Source organism: Scyliorhinus canicula, chromosome 13 (genome assembly GCF_902713615.1).
Source record: "Scyliorhinus canicula chromosome 13, sScyCan1.1, whole genome shotgun sequence".
In the NCBI taxonomy this organism is placed as follows: domain Eukaryota; kingdom Metazoa; phylum Chordata; class Chondrichthyes; order Carcharhiniformes; family Scyliorhinidae; genus Scyliorhinus; species Scyliorhinus canicula.
In genome coordinates this window covers 161,409,254-161,429,294 of record NC_052158.1, presented here as the reverse complement: position 1 = coordinate 161,429,294, position 20,041 = coordinate 161,409,254, and the positions used below count along the sequence as shown (strand labels likewise).

At 51.5% G+C, this 20,041-nt stretch overlaps 1 protein-coding gene across 4 annotated transcripts in view; it reads left to right on the top strand.

The window, feature by feature from the left end:
- LOC119976243 (leucine-rich repeat-containing protein 31-like) overlaps positions 1-19,214 on the top strand; it is a 142,771-nt gene extending 123,557 nt beyond the window's left edge. For all 4 annotated transcript variants that reach the window (XM_038816596.1, XM_038816595.1, XM_038816593.1 and 1 more), the window contains one exon: positions 18,486-19,214. In XM_038816596.1, the coding sequence (XP_038672524.1) occupies positions 18,486-18,805 (320 nt within the window). In that variant the 3' untranslated portion in view covers positions 18,806-19,214. The remainder of the gene's footprint in view (positions 1-18,485) is intronic.
- The last annotated feature ends 827 nt before the right edge of the window (positions 19,215-20,041 follow it).

Sequence of the window (20,041 nt, the reverse complement as noted above, 5' to 3'; positions counted from 1 at the left end):
TCTGGTGCCTCGATGTCTGGGTCTTGATTAGAATGTGTCCATTCAGAACCAAATGTATCTATTGTGTGGGTGTTCAAGTCTGATGGCCTCATTAGCATGCAAAGCGTTTTGCCATTTGCACCTAGCTAAGGTCTTTTCACCTGAGCCCAAACTGGTTTCTGCTGCTGCAGAATGCAAACTGCTCTTTGCAGACTGCTGTTCTGGCTAAACTGTCTGTTTCCCAGCAGTCTTCCATTTTAGTTTGGCTCAGTGTCCATTTTGCGTGGCCAGCATGGCTACACCTCTCTCTCTCACACACACACTCACTCTCTCTCCCTCTCTCTCTCTCGCACACACACTCTCTCCCTCTTTCTCTCTCACGCACACACACTCGCACACTCACACACTCTCTCTCTCCCTTTCTCTCACACGCACACATCTCACATTCACACATTTGCATATTCACACATTCACACACTCTCTCACTCATGTACAATATAAATGACAATACAAAAAGTCCGTGGATCAAAGTTTAGAGGAGATGTGCGAGGCAGGTTTTTTACGCAGAGGGTGGTGAGTGCCTGGAACACGTTGCCAGGGGAGGCTGTGGAAGCAGATACATTAACGGCGTTCAAAGGCATCTTGACAAACACATGGATAGGATGGGTATAGAGGGATACGGCACAAGGAAGCGCTGAGGGTTTTGGCAAAGGTTTGTATCATGACCGGTGTAGCCTTGACCGGCCAAAGGGACTTTCCTGTGCTGTATTGTTCTTTGTTCTAAAAGAGCAGAAGCCTTAGAGGTGAATAGAATGTGAAAGGGGGAACTTAAATTAGGAGGGCAAAAAGGGGACATGAAAGAATACTGGCAGGTAATAAAGAAAAATCCTAAATTGCTTTATACATTAAGGGTAAAAGGATAACTAGGGTTAGGGTTGATAACTAGACCAATTAAGGACCATAGGGGTAAATTGTGTAATAAAAGGTAATTACAGGTGACCTCTGAGAAGATGTAGGTGATGTTCTAAATGAATACTTGGTGTCGGTGTTGACTCGTGAGAGGGACGGTGTGGGTATAGAAATCAGGGAGAAGGACTGTGATAAAATTAAAGAGATTAACGTAGACAGAGAGGAGGTGCTGAGTTGTCAGGCAGGCTTAAAAGTAGACAAATCTCCAGGGTCAGATGAAATGTATCCCAGGCTGCTGAGTCAGGCACAGGTGGAAATAACAGGGGAGCTGGCAATAATTTTCAATTCCTCTCTGGACACAGGAGAGGTGCCAGAGGACTGGAGGAAGCCAATGTGGGGCCATTATTCATGAAGGGAGGAAAGGATAAACCAGGAAACTACAGGCCAGTCAATCTAACCTCAGTGGTGGGGAAACTATTGGGAGCAATTCTTGATTAATAAGGGGATTGGGGGTTAAATTCTATCTGCCACATTTTGGCCCACTTTCCTAACCTATCCATATCCATATCCTATCCATATCCCTATCCATATCCTATCCATTTCCATATCCCTATCCCTATCCTATCCTATCCATATCCATATCCATATCCTATCCATATCCAATCCATATCCATATCCATATCCCTATCCCTATCCCTATCCATATCCATATTCTATCCCTATCCCTATCCCTATCCCTATCCATATTCTATCCCTATCCCTATCCCTATCCATTTGTAAGGTTCTTATTTCCTCTTTGCAACTTACTATCCCACCTATTTTTATGTCATCTGCAAATTTGGCGACAGAACCGTCTATCCGTATATCTGAGTCATTAATATAGATTGTAAATAACTGGGGCCTCTGGCACCCCACTGGTTACATCTTGTCAACTAAAAAAATATCTTTTTATTCTGACTCTCGATCTACTTCCCATCAGCCAGTTCTCTACCCAAAATAATAAATTACGCCTAATCCCATCTGATCTTACTTGTGTATTAACCTTTCATGTGGCACTTTATCAAACGCCTTCCAGAAGACCAGATGTACTACATCTACTGCATCCCCATTATCCACTTTGCTTGTTACATCTTCGAAGAGCTCTAGCAAATTAGTCAAACATGATTTGCCCTTCATAAAACCATGCTGACTCTGACGGATAACACTTTAGCTTTCCAAATGTTCTGATATTACTTCATTATGATTGATTCTAACAATTTTCCAACAGCAGATGTTAAACTAACTGGTCTGTAATTTCCCACATTCTGCCTCCCTCCCTTTTTTGAGTGAGGGCATTCCGCTACTATTTTTCCAACTCACTGGAACCTTCCCCGTGTCCAGGGAATTTTGGAATATTCTAACCAATAGATCCACTATCTCCGCTGCCACTTCCTTTAACATCCTAGGATATAGGCCATCAGGCCCTGGGGACTTTTCAGCCCTCAATCCCAAGAGTTTGTTCAGCATTTTTTCCCTGTTGATGCTGATTGTTCTAAGTTCCTCCCTTGCTATAAATCTGTATTTCCTATTACTATTAGAACCATATATTGAGCCTGCACCAACCCTCTGACGCCCACACCCCACAATCCTGACCTGCACATCCCTGGACCCATCAAGAGGCAACCTTTATCATGGCCAATCCAACTAACCTGCACATCTTTGGACTGTGGGAAGAAACCGGAGCACCCGGAGTAAACCCACGCAGACACGGGGAAAATGTACAAACTCCACACGGACAATCATCCAAGGCCGGAATTGAACCCTAATCCAAGGCATTGAGGCAGCAGTGCTAACTATTGGGGTGGTACTAGTGTCCTCAACCATGAAAACTGAGGCAAAAAATACTGTTTTAGCGTCTCCGCCATTTCTATTAACTCCCCAGTCTCATCTTCCAAGGGACCAACATTGACTTTGGCTACTCTCTTCCCTTTTTTATACTTTATATAAAAGGACAGAAAAAGCTTCTATATTTTGTGCTAGCTTTCTTTTGTTATTTACCTTTGTTTTTTTTAAATACTTTTCCAGTATCCCTTTGTTTATGTTGAAAGTTTCCCAGTCTTCCAGCCTGCCACTGGCCTTTGCAATATGGTATGCCGTAGTTTTTGTCTTTGTTGTCTTTAACCCCATTGCTTACCGATGGATGTTTCTCCCCCTCTTACAATCTTTCTTTGTCTCTGGAATATATTTCAGCTGTGAGGAATTGAATATCTCTGTAAACAGCTGCCACTGCTCATCAACTGTCCTAACCTTTAGCTATCTTGCCGTATGCACTGATGTCAATTCTGTCCTAATGGCAGCTTAATGATCAACCCCATGACAGGATTCCACTTTCTCTCCCTCAAACTGAATTTGATATTCTATCATGCGATGATCTTTCTTCCCGTGAGGATCCTTAACTACAAGATTATTTGTATTGTATAATGAGAAGGGATTAATTAATGATAATCCCTCCTCATTACACAATCCCAAATCCGGAGTAACTGCTCCATGATTGGTTCCACAACATATTGTTACAGGAAACAACCTCTAATACATTCAATGAACTCTCCCTGGAGGCTGCCCTTGCCAATTTGACGACTGCAGTCCCTGTGCATATTAGAATCACCCATGATTATTGCTGTATTGGGCGGCACGGTAGCACAGTTGTGTGGGTCACTGTCTGTGTGGAGTCTGCACGTTCTCTCCGTGTGTGCGTGGGTTTCCTCCGGGTGCTCCGGTTTCCTCCCACAGTCCAAAGACATGCTTGTTAGGTGAATTTAACAATCTGAATTCTCCCTCTGTGTACCCGAACAGGCTGTGGAATGTGGCGACTAGGGGATTTTCACAGTAACTTCATTGCAGTGTTAATGTAAACCTACTTGTGACAAAATACAGATTATTATATTATTATTATGACCCCCCCAGTATTTCCTGGTTAATACTGTGCCCCACTGCGGAGCTGCTGTTTGGGGATCTGAAGATTATTCCGGCCAAGGATTTCTTCCCTTTGCTATTTCTTATTTCTGCCCAGACTGATTCGACATTTTGCTCTCCAGCGCTTATGGCATTTCTCATTACAACACTGATCCCTTTACTCACCTGCCAGTTAGAACATAGAACAGTACAGCACAGAACAAGCCCTTCGGCCCTCGATGTTGTGCCGAGCAATGATCACCCTACTCAAACCCACGTATCCACCCTATACCCGTAACCCAACAACCCCCCCCCCCCCTTAACCTTACTTTATTAGGACACTACGGGCAATTTATCATGGCCAATCCACCTAACCCGCACATCATTGGACTGTGGGAGGAAACCGGAGCACCCGGAGGAAACCCACGCACACACGGGGAGGACGTGCAAACTCCGCACAGACAGTGACCCAGCCGGGAACCGAACCTGGGACCCTGGAGCTGTGAAGCATTTATGCTAACCACCATGCTACCCTGCTGCCCACGAGTTAGCTCATGGCTCAGGCAGTAATCCAGAAATTATTACCTTTCTAATTCTCCTTATTAATTTAGCTCCTAGCTGTTCATACTCGCTTAGCAAAACCTCTGTCCGTGTTCTCCCTATATTGTTGGTATCTATGTGGACCACGCCAACTGGATCTTTACCCTCCCACTCCTCGGGCAGGATTCTCTGACTCCCCGCAGGGTGGGAGAATCGGCGGGGGTCGGTGTGAATCCCACCCCCACTGGCTTCCGAATTCTCTAGCGCCGGGCTTTTTGCAGGGGCGGGAATCACGGCATGCCGGTCGGCGGCTGCTGGCAGCGACCCCCCCCCCCCCCGGCGATTCTCTGGCCCGCGATGGGCCGAGTGGCCGCCCATTTTCAGCGGATCCAGCCGGCGTAAATCACAACAGGTCCTTACCAGCGGGACCTGGCTCCACGGGCGGCCTGCAGAGTCCTGGGGTGGGGGGGGCGGCACAGCATGGAGGGTGGGGGGGCGGCACGGCACGGAGGGTGGGGGGGGCGGCACGGTGCCGAGGGTGGGGGGGGGCGGCACGGCACGGAGGGTGGGGGGGGGGGCGGCACGGCACGGAGGGTGGGGGGGGCGGCACGGCACGGAGGGTGGGGGGGGGGCGGCACGGCACGGAGGGTGGGGGGGGGCGGCACGGCACGGAGGGTGGGGGGGGGCGGCACGGCACGGAGGGGGGGGGGGTGGCACGGCACGGAGGGTGGGGGGGCGGCACGGCACGGAGGGTGGGGGGGCGGCACGGCACGGAGGGTGGGGGGGGCGGCACGGCACGGAGGGTGGGGGGGACGGCACGGCACGGAGGGTGGGGGGGCGGCACGGCACGGCACGGAGGGTGGGGGGGCGGCACGGCACGGAGGGTGGGGGGGCGGCACGGCACGGAGGGTGGGGGGGGCGGCACGGAGGGTGGGGGGGGCGGCACGGAGGGTGGGGGGGCGGCACGGCACGGAGGGTGGGGGGGGCGGCACGGAGGGTGGGGGGGGCGGCACGGAGGGTTGGGGGGGAGGCACGGCGCGGAGGGTGGGGGGGGCGGCACGGCACGGAGGGTGGGGGGGGCGGCACGGAGGGTGGGGGGGCGGCACGGAGGGTGGGGGGGCGGCACGGAGGGTGGGGGGGCGGCACGGCACGGAGGGTGGGGGGGGGCGGCATGGCGCGGAGGGTGGGGGGGGCGGCACGGCACGGAGGGTGGGGGGAGGCACGGAGGGTGGGGAGGCTGCACGGAGGGTGGGGGGGGCGGCACGGCACGGAGGGTGGGGGGGAGGCACGGAGGGTGGGGGGGGCGGCACGGCACGGAGGGTGGGGGGGGGCGGCACGGCACGGAGGGTGGGGGGGGCGGCACGGCGCGGAGGGTGGGGGGGCAGCACGGAGGGTGGGGGGGCTGCACGGAGGGTGGGGGGCGGCACGGCACGGAGGGTGGGGGGGCTGCACGGCACGGAGGGTGGGGGGGGCGGCACGGAGGGTGGGGGGGGGCGGCACGGAGGGTGGGGGGGCGGCACGGCACGGAGGGTGGGGGGGGCGGCACGGCACGGAGGGTGGGGGGGCGGCACGGAGGGTGGGGGGGCGGCACGGCACGGAGGGTGGGGGGGCGGCACGGAGGGTGGGGGGGCGGCACGGCACAGAGGGTGGGGGGGGCGGCACGGCACGGAGGGTGGGGGGGCGGCACGGCACGGAGGGTGGGGGGGCGGCACGGCACGGAGGCATCTGGCCCCAGGGGGTGGCCCCACGATGGCCTGGCCGCGATGGCCTGGCCGGTATGGAGAGGATACCCCCTGCACACTCTGGTCAACTCGCGCCGGCCGGCCGGGTGCCAAATACTCCGCCGCCGGCCTAGCCCTGAAGGTGCGGAGGATTCCACACCTTTGGGGCGGCCCGACGTCGAAGTGGTTCACGCCATTCCTCGGTGCCGGAGTGGCTCGTCCCGCCGGTTCGCGGACAATCCAACCCCATGTTTCTCTGCAGCCCAAAAGGAACAATTCCTCCCCAGAAATTCCTCCAGCCCTTCTCCTCTTTCATAAGAATAAGAACGACAGAACGAGGAGCAGGAGTCGGCCATCTGGCCCCTCGAGCCTGCTCCGCCATTCAATTAGATCATGGCTTATCTTTTGTGGACTCAGCTCCACTTTCCGGCCTGAACACCATAACCCTTAATCCCTTTATTCTTCAAAAAAACTATCTATCTTTACCTTAAAAACATTTAATGAAGGAGCCTCAACTGCTTCACTGGACAAGGAATTCCATAGATTCACAACCCTTTGGGTGAAGATGTTCCTCCTAAACTCAGTTCTAAATCTACTTCCCCTTATTTTGAGGCTCTGTCCCCTAGTTCTGCTTTCACCCGCCAGTGGAAACAACCTGCCCGCATCTATCCTATCTATTCCCTTCATAATTTTAAATATTTCTATAAGATCCCCCCTCATCCTTCTAAATTCCAACGAGTACAGTCCCAGTCTACTCAACCTCTCCTCATAATCCAACCCCTTCAGCTCTGGGATTAACCTAGTGAATCTCCTCTGCACACCCTCCAGTGCCAGTATGTCCTTTCTCAAGTAAGGAGACCAAAACTGAACACAATACTCCAGGTGTGGCCTCACTAACGCCTTATACAATTGCAGCATAACCTCCCTAGTCTTAAACTCCATCCCTCTAGCAATGAAGGACAATGATTTGCCTTCTTAATCACCTGTTGCACCTGTAAACCAACATCCTGTGACTCATGCACTAGCACACCCAAGTCTCTCTGAACAGCGGCATGCTTTAATATTTTATCGTTTAAATAATAATCCCGTTTGCTGTTATTCCTACCAAAATGGATAACCTCACATTTGTCAACATTGTATTCCATCTGCCAGACCCTAGCCCATTCACTTAACCTATCCAAATCCCTCTGCAGACTTCCAGTATCCTCTGCACTTTTCGCTTTACCACTCATCTTAGTGTCATCTGCAAACTTGGACACATTGCCCTTGGTCCCCAACTCCAAATCATCTATGTAAATTGTGAACAATTGTGGGCCCAACACGGATCCCTGAGGGACACCACTAGCTACTGATTGCCAACCAGAGAAACACGCATTAATCCCCACTCTTTGCTTTCTATTAATTAACCAATCCTCGATCCATGCTACTACTTTACCCTTAATGCCATGCATCTTTATGTTATGCAGCAACCTTTTGTGTGGCACCTTGTCAAAGGCTTTCTGGAAATCCAGATAGACCACATCCATTGGCTCCCCGTTATCTACCGCACTGGTAATGTCCTCAAAAAATTCCACTAAATTAGTTCGGCATGACCTGCCCTTTATGAACCCATGCTGCATCTGCCCAATGGGACAATTTCTATCCAGATGCCTCGCTATTTCTTCCTTGATGATAGATTCCAGTATCTTCCCTACTACCGAAGTTAAGCTCACTGGCCTATAATTTCCTGCCCTCTGCCTACCTCCTTTTTTAAACAGTGGTGTCACGTTTGCTAATTTCCAATCCACCGGGACCACCCCAGAGTCTAGTGAATTTTGGTAAATCATCATTAGTGCATCTGCAATTTCCCTAGCCATCTCCGGCTATCCCCGGACAGGCGCCGGAATGTGGCGACTAGGGGCTTTTCACAGTAACTTCATTGAAGCCTACTCGTGACAATAAGCGATTTTCATTTCATTTTCATTTTTTAGCACCCTGGGATGCATTCCATCAGGGCCAGGAGACTTGTCTATCTTTAGCCCCATTAACATAGAACATAGAACGATACAGCGCAGTACAGGCCCTTCGGCCCTCAATGTTGCACCGACATGGAAAAAAACTAAAGGCCATCTAACCTACACTATTCCCTTATCATCCATATGCTTATCCAATAAACTTTTAAATGCCCTCATTAGCTTGCCCCTCACTACGTCCTTAGTGATAACAATCCTCTCAAGGTCCTCACCTGTCATAGCCTCATTTCTATCAGTCACTGGCATGTTATTTGTGTCTTCCACTGTGAAGACCGACCCAAAAAACCCGTTCAGTTCCTCAGCCATTTCCTCATCTCCCATTATTAAAACTCCCTTCTCATCCTCTAAAGGACCAATATTTACCGTAGCCACTCTTTTTTGTTTTATATATTTGTAAAAACTTTTACTGTCTGTTTTTATATTCTGAGCAAGTTTACTCTCATACTCTATCTTACTCTTCTTTATAGCTTTTTTAGTAGCTTTCTGTTGCGCCCCCTAAAGATTTCCCAGTCCTCTAGTCTCCCAGCAATCTTTGCCACTTTATATGTATTTTCCTTCAATTTGATACTCTCCCTTATTTCCTTAGATATCCACGGTCGATTTTCCCTCTTTCTACCGTCCTTCCTTTTTGTTGGTATAAACCTTTGCTGAGCACTGTGAAAAATCGCTTGGAAGGTTCTCCACTGTTCCTCAACTGTTCCACCATAAAGACTTTGATCCCAGTCTACCTTAGCTAGTTCTTCTCTCATCCATTGTAATCTCCTTTGTTTAAACACAAAACACTAGTATTTGATTTTACTTTCTCACCCTCCATCTGTATTTTAAATTCCACCAAATTGTGATCGCTCCTTCCGAGAGGATCCGTAACTATGAGATCATGAATCAATCCTGTCTCATTACACAGGACAAGATCTAGGACCGCTTGTTCCCTCGTAGGTTCCATTACATACTGTTCTAGGAAACTATCGCGGATACATTCTATAAACTCCTCCTCAAGGTTGCCTTGACCGACCTGGTTAAACCAATCGACATGTAGATTAAAATCCCCCATGATAACTGCTGTACCATTTCTACATGCATCAGTTATTTCTTTGTTTATTGCCTGCCCCACCATAACGTTACTATTTGGTGGCTGATAGACTACTCCTATCAGTGACTTTTTCGTCTTACTACTCCTGATTTCCACCCAAATGGATTCAACCTTATCCTCCATAGCACCGATATCATCACTAACTATTGCCCGGATGTCATCCTTAAATAACAGAGCAACATCACCTCCCTTACCATCCACTCTGTCCTTCCGAATAGTTTGATACCCTCGGATATTTAACTCCCAGTTGTGACCATCCTTTAACCATGTTTCAGTAATGGCCACTAAATCATAGTCATTTACGATGATTTGTGCCATCAACTCATTTACTTTATTCCGAATACTACGGGCATTCAGGTAAAGTACACTTATGTTGGTTTTTTTACCTCTGTTTTAAATCTTAGCATCTCCAGTTTTATTCCTTTTAGTATTACTGGGCCTATTCACTGAGCTCCCCTCAGTCACTGTACCTTGTACTGTCGCCCTTTTTGATTTTTGACTATGTCTTCTCTGCCTTGCACTTTTCCCCTTACTTCCTTTTGCTTCTGTCCCTGTTTTACTACCTTCCAACTTCCTGCATCGGTTCCCATCCCTCTGCCACATTAGTTTAAACCCTCCCCAACAGCTCTAGAAAACACCCCCCTCCCAGGACATCGGTTCCAGTCCTGCCCAAGTGCAGACCGTCCGGTTTGTACTGGTCCCACCTCCCCCAGAACCGGTCCCAATGCCCCAGGAATTTGAATCCCTCCCTCTTGCACCATCTCTTGAGCCACGCATTCATCCTATCTATCCTGACATTCCTACTCTGACTAGCTCGTGGCACTGGTAGCAATCCTGAGATTACTACCTTTGAGGTCCTACTTTTTAGTTTAACTCCTAACTCCCTGAATTCTGCTTGTAGGACCTCATCCCGTTTTTTACCTATATCGTTGGTGCCTATGTGCACCACGACAGCTGGCTGTTCACCCTCCCCCCCCAGAATGTCCTGCAGCCGCTCCGAGACATCCTTGACCCTTGCACCAGGGAGGCAACATACCATCCTGGAGTCTTGATTGTGTCCACAGAACCGCCTGTCTATTCCCCTTACGATCGAGTCCCCTATCACTATAGCCCTGCCATTTTTCTTCCTGCCCTGCTGTGCAGCAGAGCCAGCCATGGTGCCATGAACCTGGCTGCTGCTGCCTTCCCCTGGTGAGCCATCTCCCTCAACAGTATGCAAAGCAGTATATCAGTTTTGCAGGGAGATGACCGCAGGGGACACCTGCACTGCCTTCCTACTCTTGCTCGGTCTTTTGGTCACCCATTTGCTATCTCCCTCAGTAATCTTCACCTGCGGTGTGACCAACTCGCTAAACGTGCTATCCACAACCTCCTCAGCATCGCGGATGCTCCAAAGTGAGTCCATCTCTCTCTCTCTCTGGGGAAAAAAAATGCTTTAATAATTTAAAATTCAGCCACTTAAGTTGAATGAAAACACAGACCAGAGCACAGAATACTAATAACAAACACACAAGTGTTTCCTTCTATGTTTTGTCTTTTCCAAAAACAATTTTTCCTGTTTTATTTACAACATAATTTCTCTCAATGCTCCTGCGGCTACTTTCCGAGGTCTCCATTTGACTTTTCCAAAACTGCCCGCTTTACACATACCTCTCCTGCCAAAAGGTAGCACGTCTTCGCTGGCCCCTTCCTCCATTCTCTCTCCACCTATATCTGACCCACGATATGTTCTGCGAGAGCACATTGCCCTTCCTTTTCACCGAGAACATTTGCCAATCCCTCTTTTTCCGCATCATTCTATCTCCTTTATTAACCAGTTTAGTTTTATACTCCTCCAGTCTTTATGCCTCTGATAATATAGCTGACATTTATTTCCATTATTTAGTTGTGTAATTTCTTGTATTTTGCCTGCGGTGCCAGCGATCAGGTTGTCAGTTTCACTCACTGATTTACCCACACCGGGTCCAACTCAATGACTGGATCATCGGATTGGATTACGGTAGAATAATGGAGTGTAGATTAATTTGTTAGGGGCAGCACGGTAGCATTGTGGATAGCACAATTGCTTCACAGCTCCAGGGTCCCAGGTTTGATTCTGGCTTGGGTCACTGTCTGTGCGGAGTCTGCACATCCTCCCCGTGTGTGCGTGGGTTTCCTCCGGGTGCTCCGGTTTCCTCCCACAGTCCAAAGATGTGCAGGTTAGGTGGATTGGCCATGCTAAATTGCCCTTAGTGTCCAAAATTGCCCTTAGTGTTGGGTGGGGTTACTGGGTTATGGGGATAGGGTGGAGGTGTTGACCTTGGGTAGGGTGCTCTTTCCAGGAGCCGGTGCAGACTCAATGGGCCGGGTGGCCTCCTTCTGCACTGTAAATTCTATGATAATCTATGATTAATCTCGGACAAAGGTTCGGCACAACATCGTGGGCTGAAGGGCCTGTTCTGTGCTGTATTTCTATTATTGGAAGTCACACCCTTCCCTCCTTCAGGGGTAACTCAGCTCGAAGATGTTTCTCCATCACCCAATCCAGGCGTGTCTCTGCACTCCTGGCTGGCTGTTCAAATCTGTAAGGGACCATGAGAGTCGCCTCAGCCTGACTGAGGTTTGCAGCTCTGTGTAACAGGGCTGAGTGACAATCTCAAGTTTTATATTCAAACAATTTAATTGAATATATGGCAATTAAAATTGACAATATAAAAAAGTAAAGTAAAAAGAACGATAAAGGAGATTGAACAGAAATATATAAAAATGTTTCTATTGGGCACGCAGGGTAAGTGAGAGTGGGAGGGCCGGTTAGATAGGGGGAGAGGCTGGAATCGGGAACCGTGCCAGATGCTATCAGTTTCCAATCGAACCGGCCGCTCCCATTGGTGAGATCTGGATCCCGCTATCTCCATCCCATGGCCGCCCAGTCAAACGGCCGCCCAGGACGTAACCTCCTCCCAGCGAACAGTCTTGCGGGCGCCGTTCAGTAACCTTTTACAAACATCAACCTGGAAGAGAAGCTGCTGTGGGGATTCGTGTGTGTGTGGGTTTCCTCCAGGTGCTCCGGTTTCCTCCCACAGTCTAAAGATGTGCGGGTTCGGTGGATTGGCTGTGATAAATTGCCTCTCTGTCCCACCAAATATCCCCGTGACGGTGATGGTCACCTTCACTCCCACCGCCCATGGCGGCTGCAGGTTATTGTTAATGGGGAATCTGCAATTCCAGCACTTTCCAGCTCCCAAGTGGATTCCCGGGGTCCACGTGCCAGGAAGCAGGCTGAGAATTCCAATCAGCCCGTGATGCTGGGAGACAGAAACACCACAGAGGCAGCGGGAAACATTCCCAATCCAGGAGCTGGGTCATCGCACTGGGGAAATCCCTGTGACCAGAGGGTGGGTGTGTGGACCAGGGAGGGAACCAGCAGCTGGTTCGGGGTCTGCCATCCTGCTGTGGATGGGGGTGGGCGTGCAGGGCATGTTGGATGGCACCATAAGGGATGGCAGGGGGTGTGAGGGTGGGGGAAGGTCTGGGGGAACCTCAGGTTCTGGGGTGGAAGCCGTAGCTGATTGTCCCTCACCCGCTCCAAATCCTTATAGATTTCACATTATGGACCCTGCGGAGACTGCCCTCACAGACCTGGTGGCCTGACGCTGGGGAAGATGCCGGCATGAGCATTGGCAAAAGCTCAAGGCAGCTGCCCATGTGCTAGGTCCCGCCCCAAGGTCCCTAAGGTCCATCAGGTCAGGGAGGCAGATGAGGGATTCCAATGAAGGCCCAGGGTGCACAGCAGCGCTGGTCTTTCAAACAGGTGACGGACAGCGTGTGCCACAGGAGGCTCCGCCTCAACAAGGAGACGGTGCGTCATCTGTGCCATATCCTCACGGACATGGCACCACGTGGAGCAGGACACCCGCTCCCGGTGGCCATCAACGGTTACTCCTCTGGTTCATTCCAGGGCTCGAGCGGGAACATGTGAAGACGCGGCCGTTTCCCAGCCATCCGTGACGTCACAGTTTTCCCGGGGTGCTGAGTAAACTTTGAACTGGACCAGACAGGATGCCTGGGCAGCAGGATTCTCTGCCAATGCCAGGGTGCCCCAGGCCCAGGGGGTAATAGAGGGCGCACATGTCACCTTCCGTGCACTGGGCGGTCTGGGGCTGCCCTTCATTAACAGAAACGTCAAACTCGTGTGTGACCATCACCTCAATAATCTTTATTATTGTCACAAGTAGGCTTACATTAACACTGCAATGAAGTTACCGTGAATATCCCCTAGTCGCCACATTCCGGCGCCTGTTCGGGTAGAAGATCACGATGTGCGCCCACTTCCCAGGGAATGTGCAAGACAGCAACATCCTGGGGCAGTTGGAGATCCCGGCATCACTGAGGGACACCCCAGGATGGGGGATAAGGGGTACCCGCTAAGGACCTGGCTAATGATGTCAGTACGGAAACTGGTGACCACTTCACAAAGGATATGGTTTCATCCATCATCACCCACCCCCCCTCCCCATCCCACCTCCCGCCTCATCACCATGTTCCACCCCCCCCTCCCCATCCCACCTCCCGCCTCATCACCATGTTCCACCCCCCCCTCCCCATCCCACCTCCCGCCTCATCACCATGTTCCACCCCCCCCTCCCCATCCCACCTCCCGCCTCATCACCATGTTCCCCCCCCCCCTCCCCATCCCACCTCCCGCCTCATCACCATGTTCCACCCCCCCCTCCCCATCCCACCTCCCGCCTCATCACCATGTTCCACCCCCCCCTCCCCATCCCACCTCCCGCCTCATCACCATGTTCCACCCCCCCCCCCTCCCCATCCCACCTCCCGCCTCATCACCATGTTCCACCCCCCCCTCCCCATCCCACATCCCGCCTCATCACCATGTTCCACCCCCCCCTCCTCATCCCACCTCCCGCCTCATCACCATGTTCCACCCCCCCCCCCCTCCCCATCCCACCTCCCGCCTCATCACCATGTTCCACCCCCCCCCCCCCCCCATCCCGCCTCATCACCATGTTCCACCCATCCAGGGTGTCCTCGGGGTCACTGTTGAGGGCAATGGGGTGATGATAACCCGCAGAGAGCTGGGGGTTAGTGCTCCTCATTCTGTGCCACAGTCTGACCCCTGTCTGTCTGCTGAGTGTTCGCTCGCACCCATCACCTGAACGTGGTAGCCCTTGGTGGGGAGGGTGGGATGCGGTGGGGCAAGGACCCTGGGCTGGGGAGGGCAGAGAGCAGAGGGGGGAGGGCGGCACACAATAACATATCAGAGGCTCCACATGTCTCAAATGCAATGCCTGTTTGATAGTGGACCAGTCCCCAGACCCCGATGGTGCCCCCCCTCCCCGTGCCCTCTCGGTGATCGTCCATGTTATTAACCCTCCGTGCTCTACCGCGACGTTGAGCTGTATCCCCTGGTGTAGACAGCCATCAGAGGTGTAGACAGCCAGCTGCTTACCGTGCCGCGTGGCCTTTGATGCCCCTGGCAGGTGTCCTCTGGAGGGACCCAGCTGATTGGCTGGCACAGGCCTGGCCATGCCACCCTGTTCCACGTGCTGACCCCATAAAGCTCTGTTTCCAGGGGGTGGACTTGGGGGAGCTGGGGACTGTCTCCCTCTTGGTGTCCCCGGGTTGGCCTCCAGCACTCCCTCCTCCCAGTCGGTGCATGTAGTTCCCGGGGGGGTCACCTTGGGTGGTAGGGCAGCTGAATTCAGTTCCGCCTGCCCCTACACCATCTGCTGGCTCCCCCGGTGTCCACGGCAAAGCGTCTATGAGGCCATTCCCTCACCAATGTCCAGCTGCATCAGGAACACAGTCCTCTGTGACCGGGACATGGTCATGAACACTTCTGCAATATCCACCTGAGACTGGGACTCGGAGTAGGTAGCACAATGGTTAGCACTGTGGCTTCACAGCTCCAGGTTCCCAGGTTCGATTCCCGGCTGGGTCACTATCTGTGCGGAGTCTGCGCGTTCTCCCCGTGTCTGCGTGGGTTTCCTCCGGGTGCTCCGGTTTCCTCCTACAGTCCTGAAAGACGTACTTGTTAGGTAATTTGGACATTCTGAATTTCCCTCTGTGTACCCGAACAGGCGCCGGAATGTGGCAGGGAATCCCACCCACAACAAGGACACGTCCCCAGGGCCTGGGAGATGCTGCTGAGACCCTCAGCCAAGGCCAGCACCGACTGAGCGACGCCTTGGACACCTTCAACCACGATGCTGACGTCACGCACCAGGCTCTCCACCTTAGCAGTGTTGGCCTCAGTGCCACACATTGCCCGATTAATCTCCTTCACATTTACCCTTTGGTGCAGTGGTTAGCACTGCTGCCTCACAGCTCCAGGGTCCCAGGTTAGATTCCCGGCTTGGGTCACTGTGTCTTTTCCTCCGGGTGCTCCGGTTTCCTCCCACAGTCCAAAGATGTGCAGGTTAGGTGGATTGGCCGTGATAAATTGTCCCTTAATGTCCAAAAGGCTAGGTTGGGTTTTATTAGGTAGGGTTACTGGGTTTGGGGGGATTGGGCGAGGGAGTGGGCTTGGGTAGAATGTTCTTTCAGGGGATTGGTGCATATTCAATGGGCCGAATGGATTCCTCCTGCACTGTAAGGATTCTATGATTCGGCCACTTAACTTTAATAAGGACTCAGAGTCCAAACCAATAGGAAGAAACAAGGACTGATTCTCCCAAAACAATTAGAAGTTAATGTGTGGAGGTGTTTCAGGGAGTTTCGCTAAATCACTGGTCTGGGCCCTGGGGAGTTTCTCTCCGGTTTAACCCAGACTTAGAATTATTTTTAGAACTGGGCAGCTGAACTCTGAGATCGATCTGCCATTTTGAAAGGCTGCCCGATTTCAAAGTGAACTTGTCCCCCACCCATGGGCAATGTCACCCCCACACACCTGGACACTACCCCAATGGATCCCTGGGGCTCCTCTCACTGCAGGCCCCCCCCCCCCATCCCCCTTACAGCACCCCCTCACTTCCAGGATCACCACCCATCGCCCACCTACCTGCCCTGCGCACCCCACAGTTCAAGCCCCCCTCCCCCCTCATTTCATGGGTATAGCCCCCCCTCTCCCTTGGCATTCCCACCCTGTCAGGCAGGCAGTGCTCCTGCTGGCTTGGCAGTGCTGTCCGGGCACCTCGACAGTGCCAGGGTGTCAGCTGGGCAGTGCCAATGTGCCCGCATTCCAGGGGAAGGGTCAGGGGACCACCCAGAGCGTCTCCGATGGCCGAGGAGACCCCCCTGGTGCCGTGCCGCCTGGCCCATGTTTGTGTGAGCCAGCACTGATCGGCGCCTAGCTGCAATCACACTGGCGAGACCAGGGAATCGAGGGAGGCCGGTGGATCCCCCGCAGGTTTCCGACCTACATCCACGAGTGTCAGGTGGTCTCACCCTTTGGGGCAGGGTTCCGACTCTGACATCTTACGGGTCTTTGGAGAATCCCGGGAGGTGTGGAGGCTGTCGGGAGGCTTTCCCGACATTCTCCAGCCGCATTCCGCTCAAGCTACAGCCCAACACGGCCGGAGATTTGCACCAAGGTTCTGTTCACACAAGCGATGTGTGCATTACCCGGTAAAACCCTGCCTGATTCCCACTCTGTCACTGCCTAACTGGCTGACCTCATATACATGGATTAATTCAGATGCCCTGCCCCTAGCAGGAAAACAAACAGAAGCCGAAGGAGGCCATTCGGCCCTTTGAGCCTGCTCTGCCATTCATTATGATAATGGCTAATCATCAAGTTCAATACCCTGATTCCGCCTAGTTCCACAAGCTGTTACTCCACCAGGAGCACGGGCAGGCCAGGAATCCCCCTCCCCAACCCCCCAACCAGATCCTGTACAGAATATTACAGTGACCACATGGATGGGGAAAGTGAGAGAGAAATTTGCAAGGTGGTTTGTTTTTCTTAAACCAAGGTGTTTAGGTAGAAAACCCTTAAATGTAATGAAAATGAGATGATGCCAATTATGGAATTATGTTCATGTGCTTGCAGCTCCTCTACTAGTGGGAGGAAGCCGGAGCACCCGGAGGAAACCCACGCAGACACAGGGAGAACATGCAGACTCCGCACAGACAGTGACCCAAGCCGGGAATCGAACCTGGGACCCTGGTGCTGTGAAGCAACAGTGCTAACCACTGTGCTGCCATGCCACCAAATCCTCACTGGGGAGGGGGGTGGGGGTCGTGGGGTAATGCCCGTATGTCTGGAGGGAGACAGTGCCCATGGTTGAAGGTTGACATGCAGGTACAGCAGGCGGTGAGCAAAGCTAATGGCATGTTGGTCTTCATCGTGAGAGGATTTGAGTATAGGAGTAGAATAGAACAGTACAGCACAGAACAGGCCCTTCGGCCCTCGATGCTATGCCGAGCAACGATCACCCCACTCAAACCCACGTATCCACCCCACACCCGTAACCCAACAGCCCCCCCCTTAACCTTACATTTTAGGACACTACGGGCAATTTAGCATGGCCAATCCACCTAACCCTGCACATCTTTGGACTGTGGGAGGAAACCGGAGCACCCGGAGGAACCCACGCAGACACGGGGAGAACGTGCAGACTCCGCACAGACAGTGACCCAGCCGGGAATCGAACCTGGGACCCTGGAGCTGTGAAGCATTTATGCTAACCACCATGCTACCGTGCTGAGTAGGGATGTCTTGCTGCAGTTATACAGGGCCTTGGTGAGGCCACAGCTTGAGTATTGTGTGTAGTTTTGGTCTCCTAGTTTGAGGAAGGTTCCTGCTATTGTGGGTGTCCAGCGAAGGTTCCCCAGACTAATTCCCAGGATGGCAGGACTGACAGATGGAGACAGACTGGATGGACTGGGCTTGTACTCACTGGGGTTTAGAAGAATGAGAGGGGATCTGATAGAAACATATAGAACCTGCCAACAGAGCCGAGGAAAATTCCCAGAAAAACCTGCCTCAAGTTGCTCTCAGAAACTGTGATTGTGCCCTTATCGCCACTTGTGTGCGTTTGAGCGTCTTTCATTTCTGCATCCTGAGTACTAACATGGAGATAGTTTAAAAGCTTAAACTTGATATTTCCAGCAGGTTATATTACTCCATTAGGAGGCTTGAAATAACCTTTTTTCTGTAGCCTATGAAGTGGAGGCTTCTATCAGCTGCAATGGAATATTAATTCGACAAATCCTGGCACAGAGTTGGGTCAGAAATTCATTGCTGTGTTTGATAGTCAAAGCTACTCGGGAATTATCACATCTTAAAGCAGGGGTGGAAATGTAAGGAGATGTGACTCACATTGGATTCAAAACTCATCGTAATTTCCTCTTTCTTTCCAGTATCTACCTCAAGCGCTGGATTTCTAGAAAACCTGCAGAAACTGGATTTAACCTATAACAATACTATCGATGATCAGTCCTGGGCAATGTTTTTCCGGGAAATAAGTGGCCTGAAGGAGCTCGTTGAGTTGGACATTGGTCTGAGGCCTTTCGCTCACCGAGAATGTGATCTTTGGATCACTGTTCTTCTGGGCAGCCTGACTCGTTTTCCCTCGCTCACAGGGTTAGGAATGAATAATTGGGTTCTTAGTGCTTCGCAGCGAGACCTTCTGAATGCTTTCAACAAGGACAATAAGAGGAACATCCATTTTGCCTATTAGTCACTTCACGCATATACCAAGCTCAGATTATCCACAAAATAATCACAGGTTATTTTTAATGTTCTTTCAAAATTGATTGTCTTCATTCAAAGTATTTCACACTCTGTTCCATCTCTGATTCCAAGATGTTGACTCTGGTCCACCATTCACACCCGACCACCTCAGTGACTGGCTAGATGCAGTCTGTCGATATCTTTCACAACACGGTGAATATTTAATGTGCAAAGACAGGGAATGATTGATGACTGTGAGGTGAATGGATTGGTTCCTGTCGCTGGTTCTTTATTTCCACAGACACTGAGTTGTGTAAATATCTGCCATTCTGATGTTTGTTCACCCTTCCTGTGTTAAGTGTTGATTCTGATGGATTGTCTGCACCCAAGAAATGAAATGCTGTTTATTTTCAACATTTCTGAATTTATTTCCAAATCTATCTGTTTAGAAAGAAACTTATCATAAAATTAGTAAAAGTGCATCAGATGACACTCCAGGGTCTGGATTCTCTGTCATCGGGATTCTCCATTTTGCCGGCAGCCTGGGAGTTTCCCGATGGTGTGGGGCTGCTCCACAATGGGAAACTCCATCGACCAGCCGGCAAAACGGATATCCCGCTGGCGGCTGAACCAGAAATCTGGTGCGGCGAGATGGCGAAACCAGGACCTGTCATTAATCTGCCGTGAAGATTGTGAATGAGATTCTCCATCGGCCGATGCCAGAATCAGAAAACGGGCAGAGAATCGGTTCTAACGCTGAAACCGTGGCAGGCACTGGTTTCATGTCGAATCACAATTCTCCGGTGTCTCGACAGCGGCATCAATGTGTTCCAATCAGCTCAGACAGTAAATCCCATTGGAATATCATTAGCAGGCTTGACCCAGTATTCTCCTGGGCCTCCGCGATTCTCCATCTCCACTGGGAGGAGTTCCTTTCATAGATCACGGAATCTACGGCACGGAGACAGACCCTTCGGCCCAAACTGCTCCATGCCAACCAAAAAGCCCATCTAAGCTAACCGCCTGCATTTGGTCCATCTCCCTCTAAACTTTCCCTATCCATGGATCAGTTCGTATGCCTTTTAAATGTTGTCAATGTCCCTGCCTCAACCACTCCGTCTGGCAGCTCATTCCACATACCCACCACCCTCTGTGTAAAAAAAAGTGGGTCTTCAGGTTCCCATTAATTCTTTCCCTTCTTAACTGAAACCCATGCCCTCTAGTTCCCCATTGCCCAACTCTG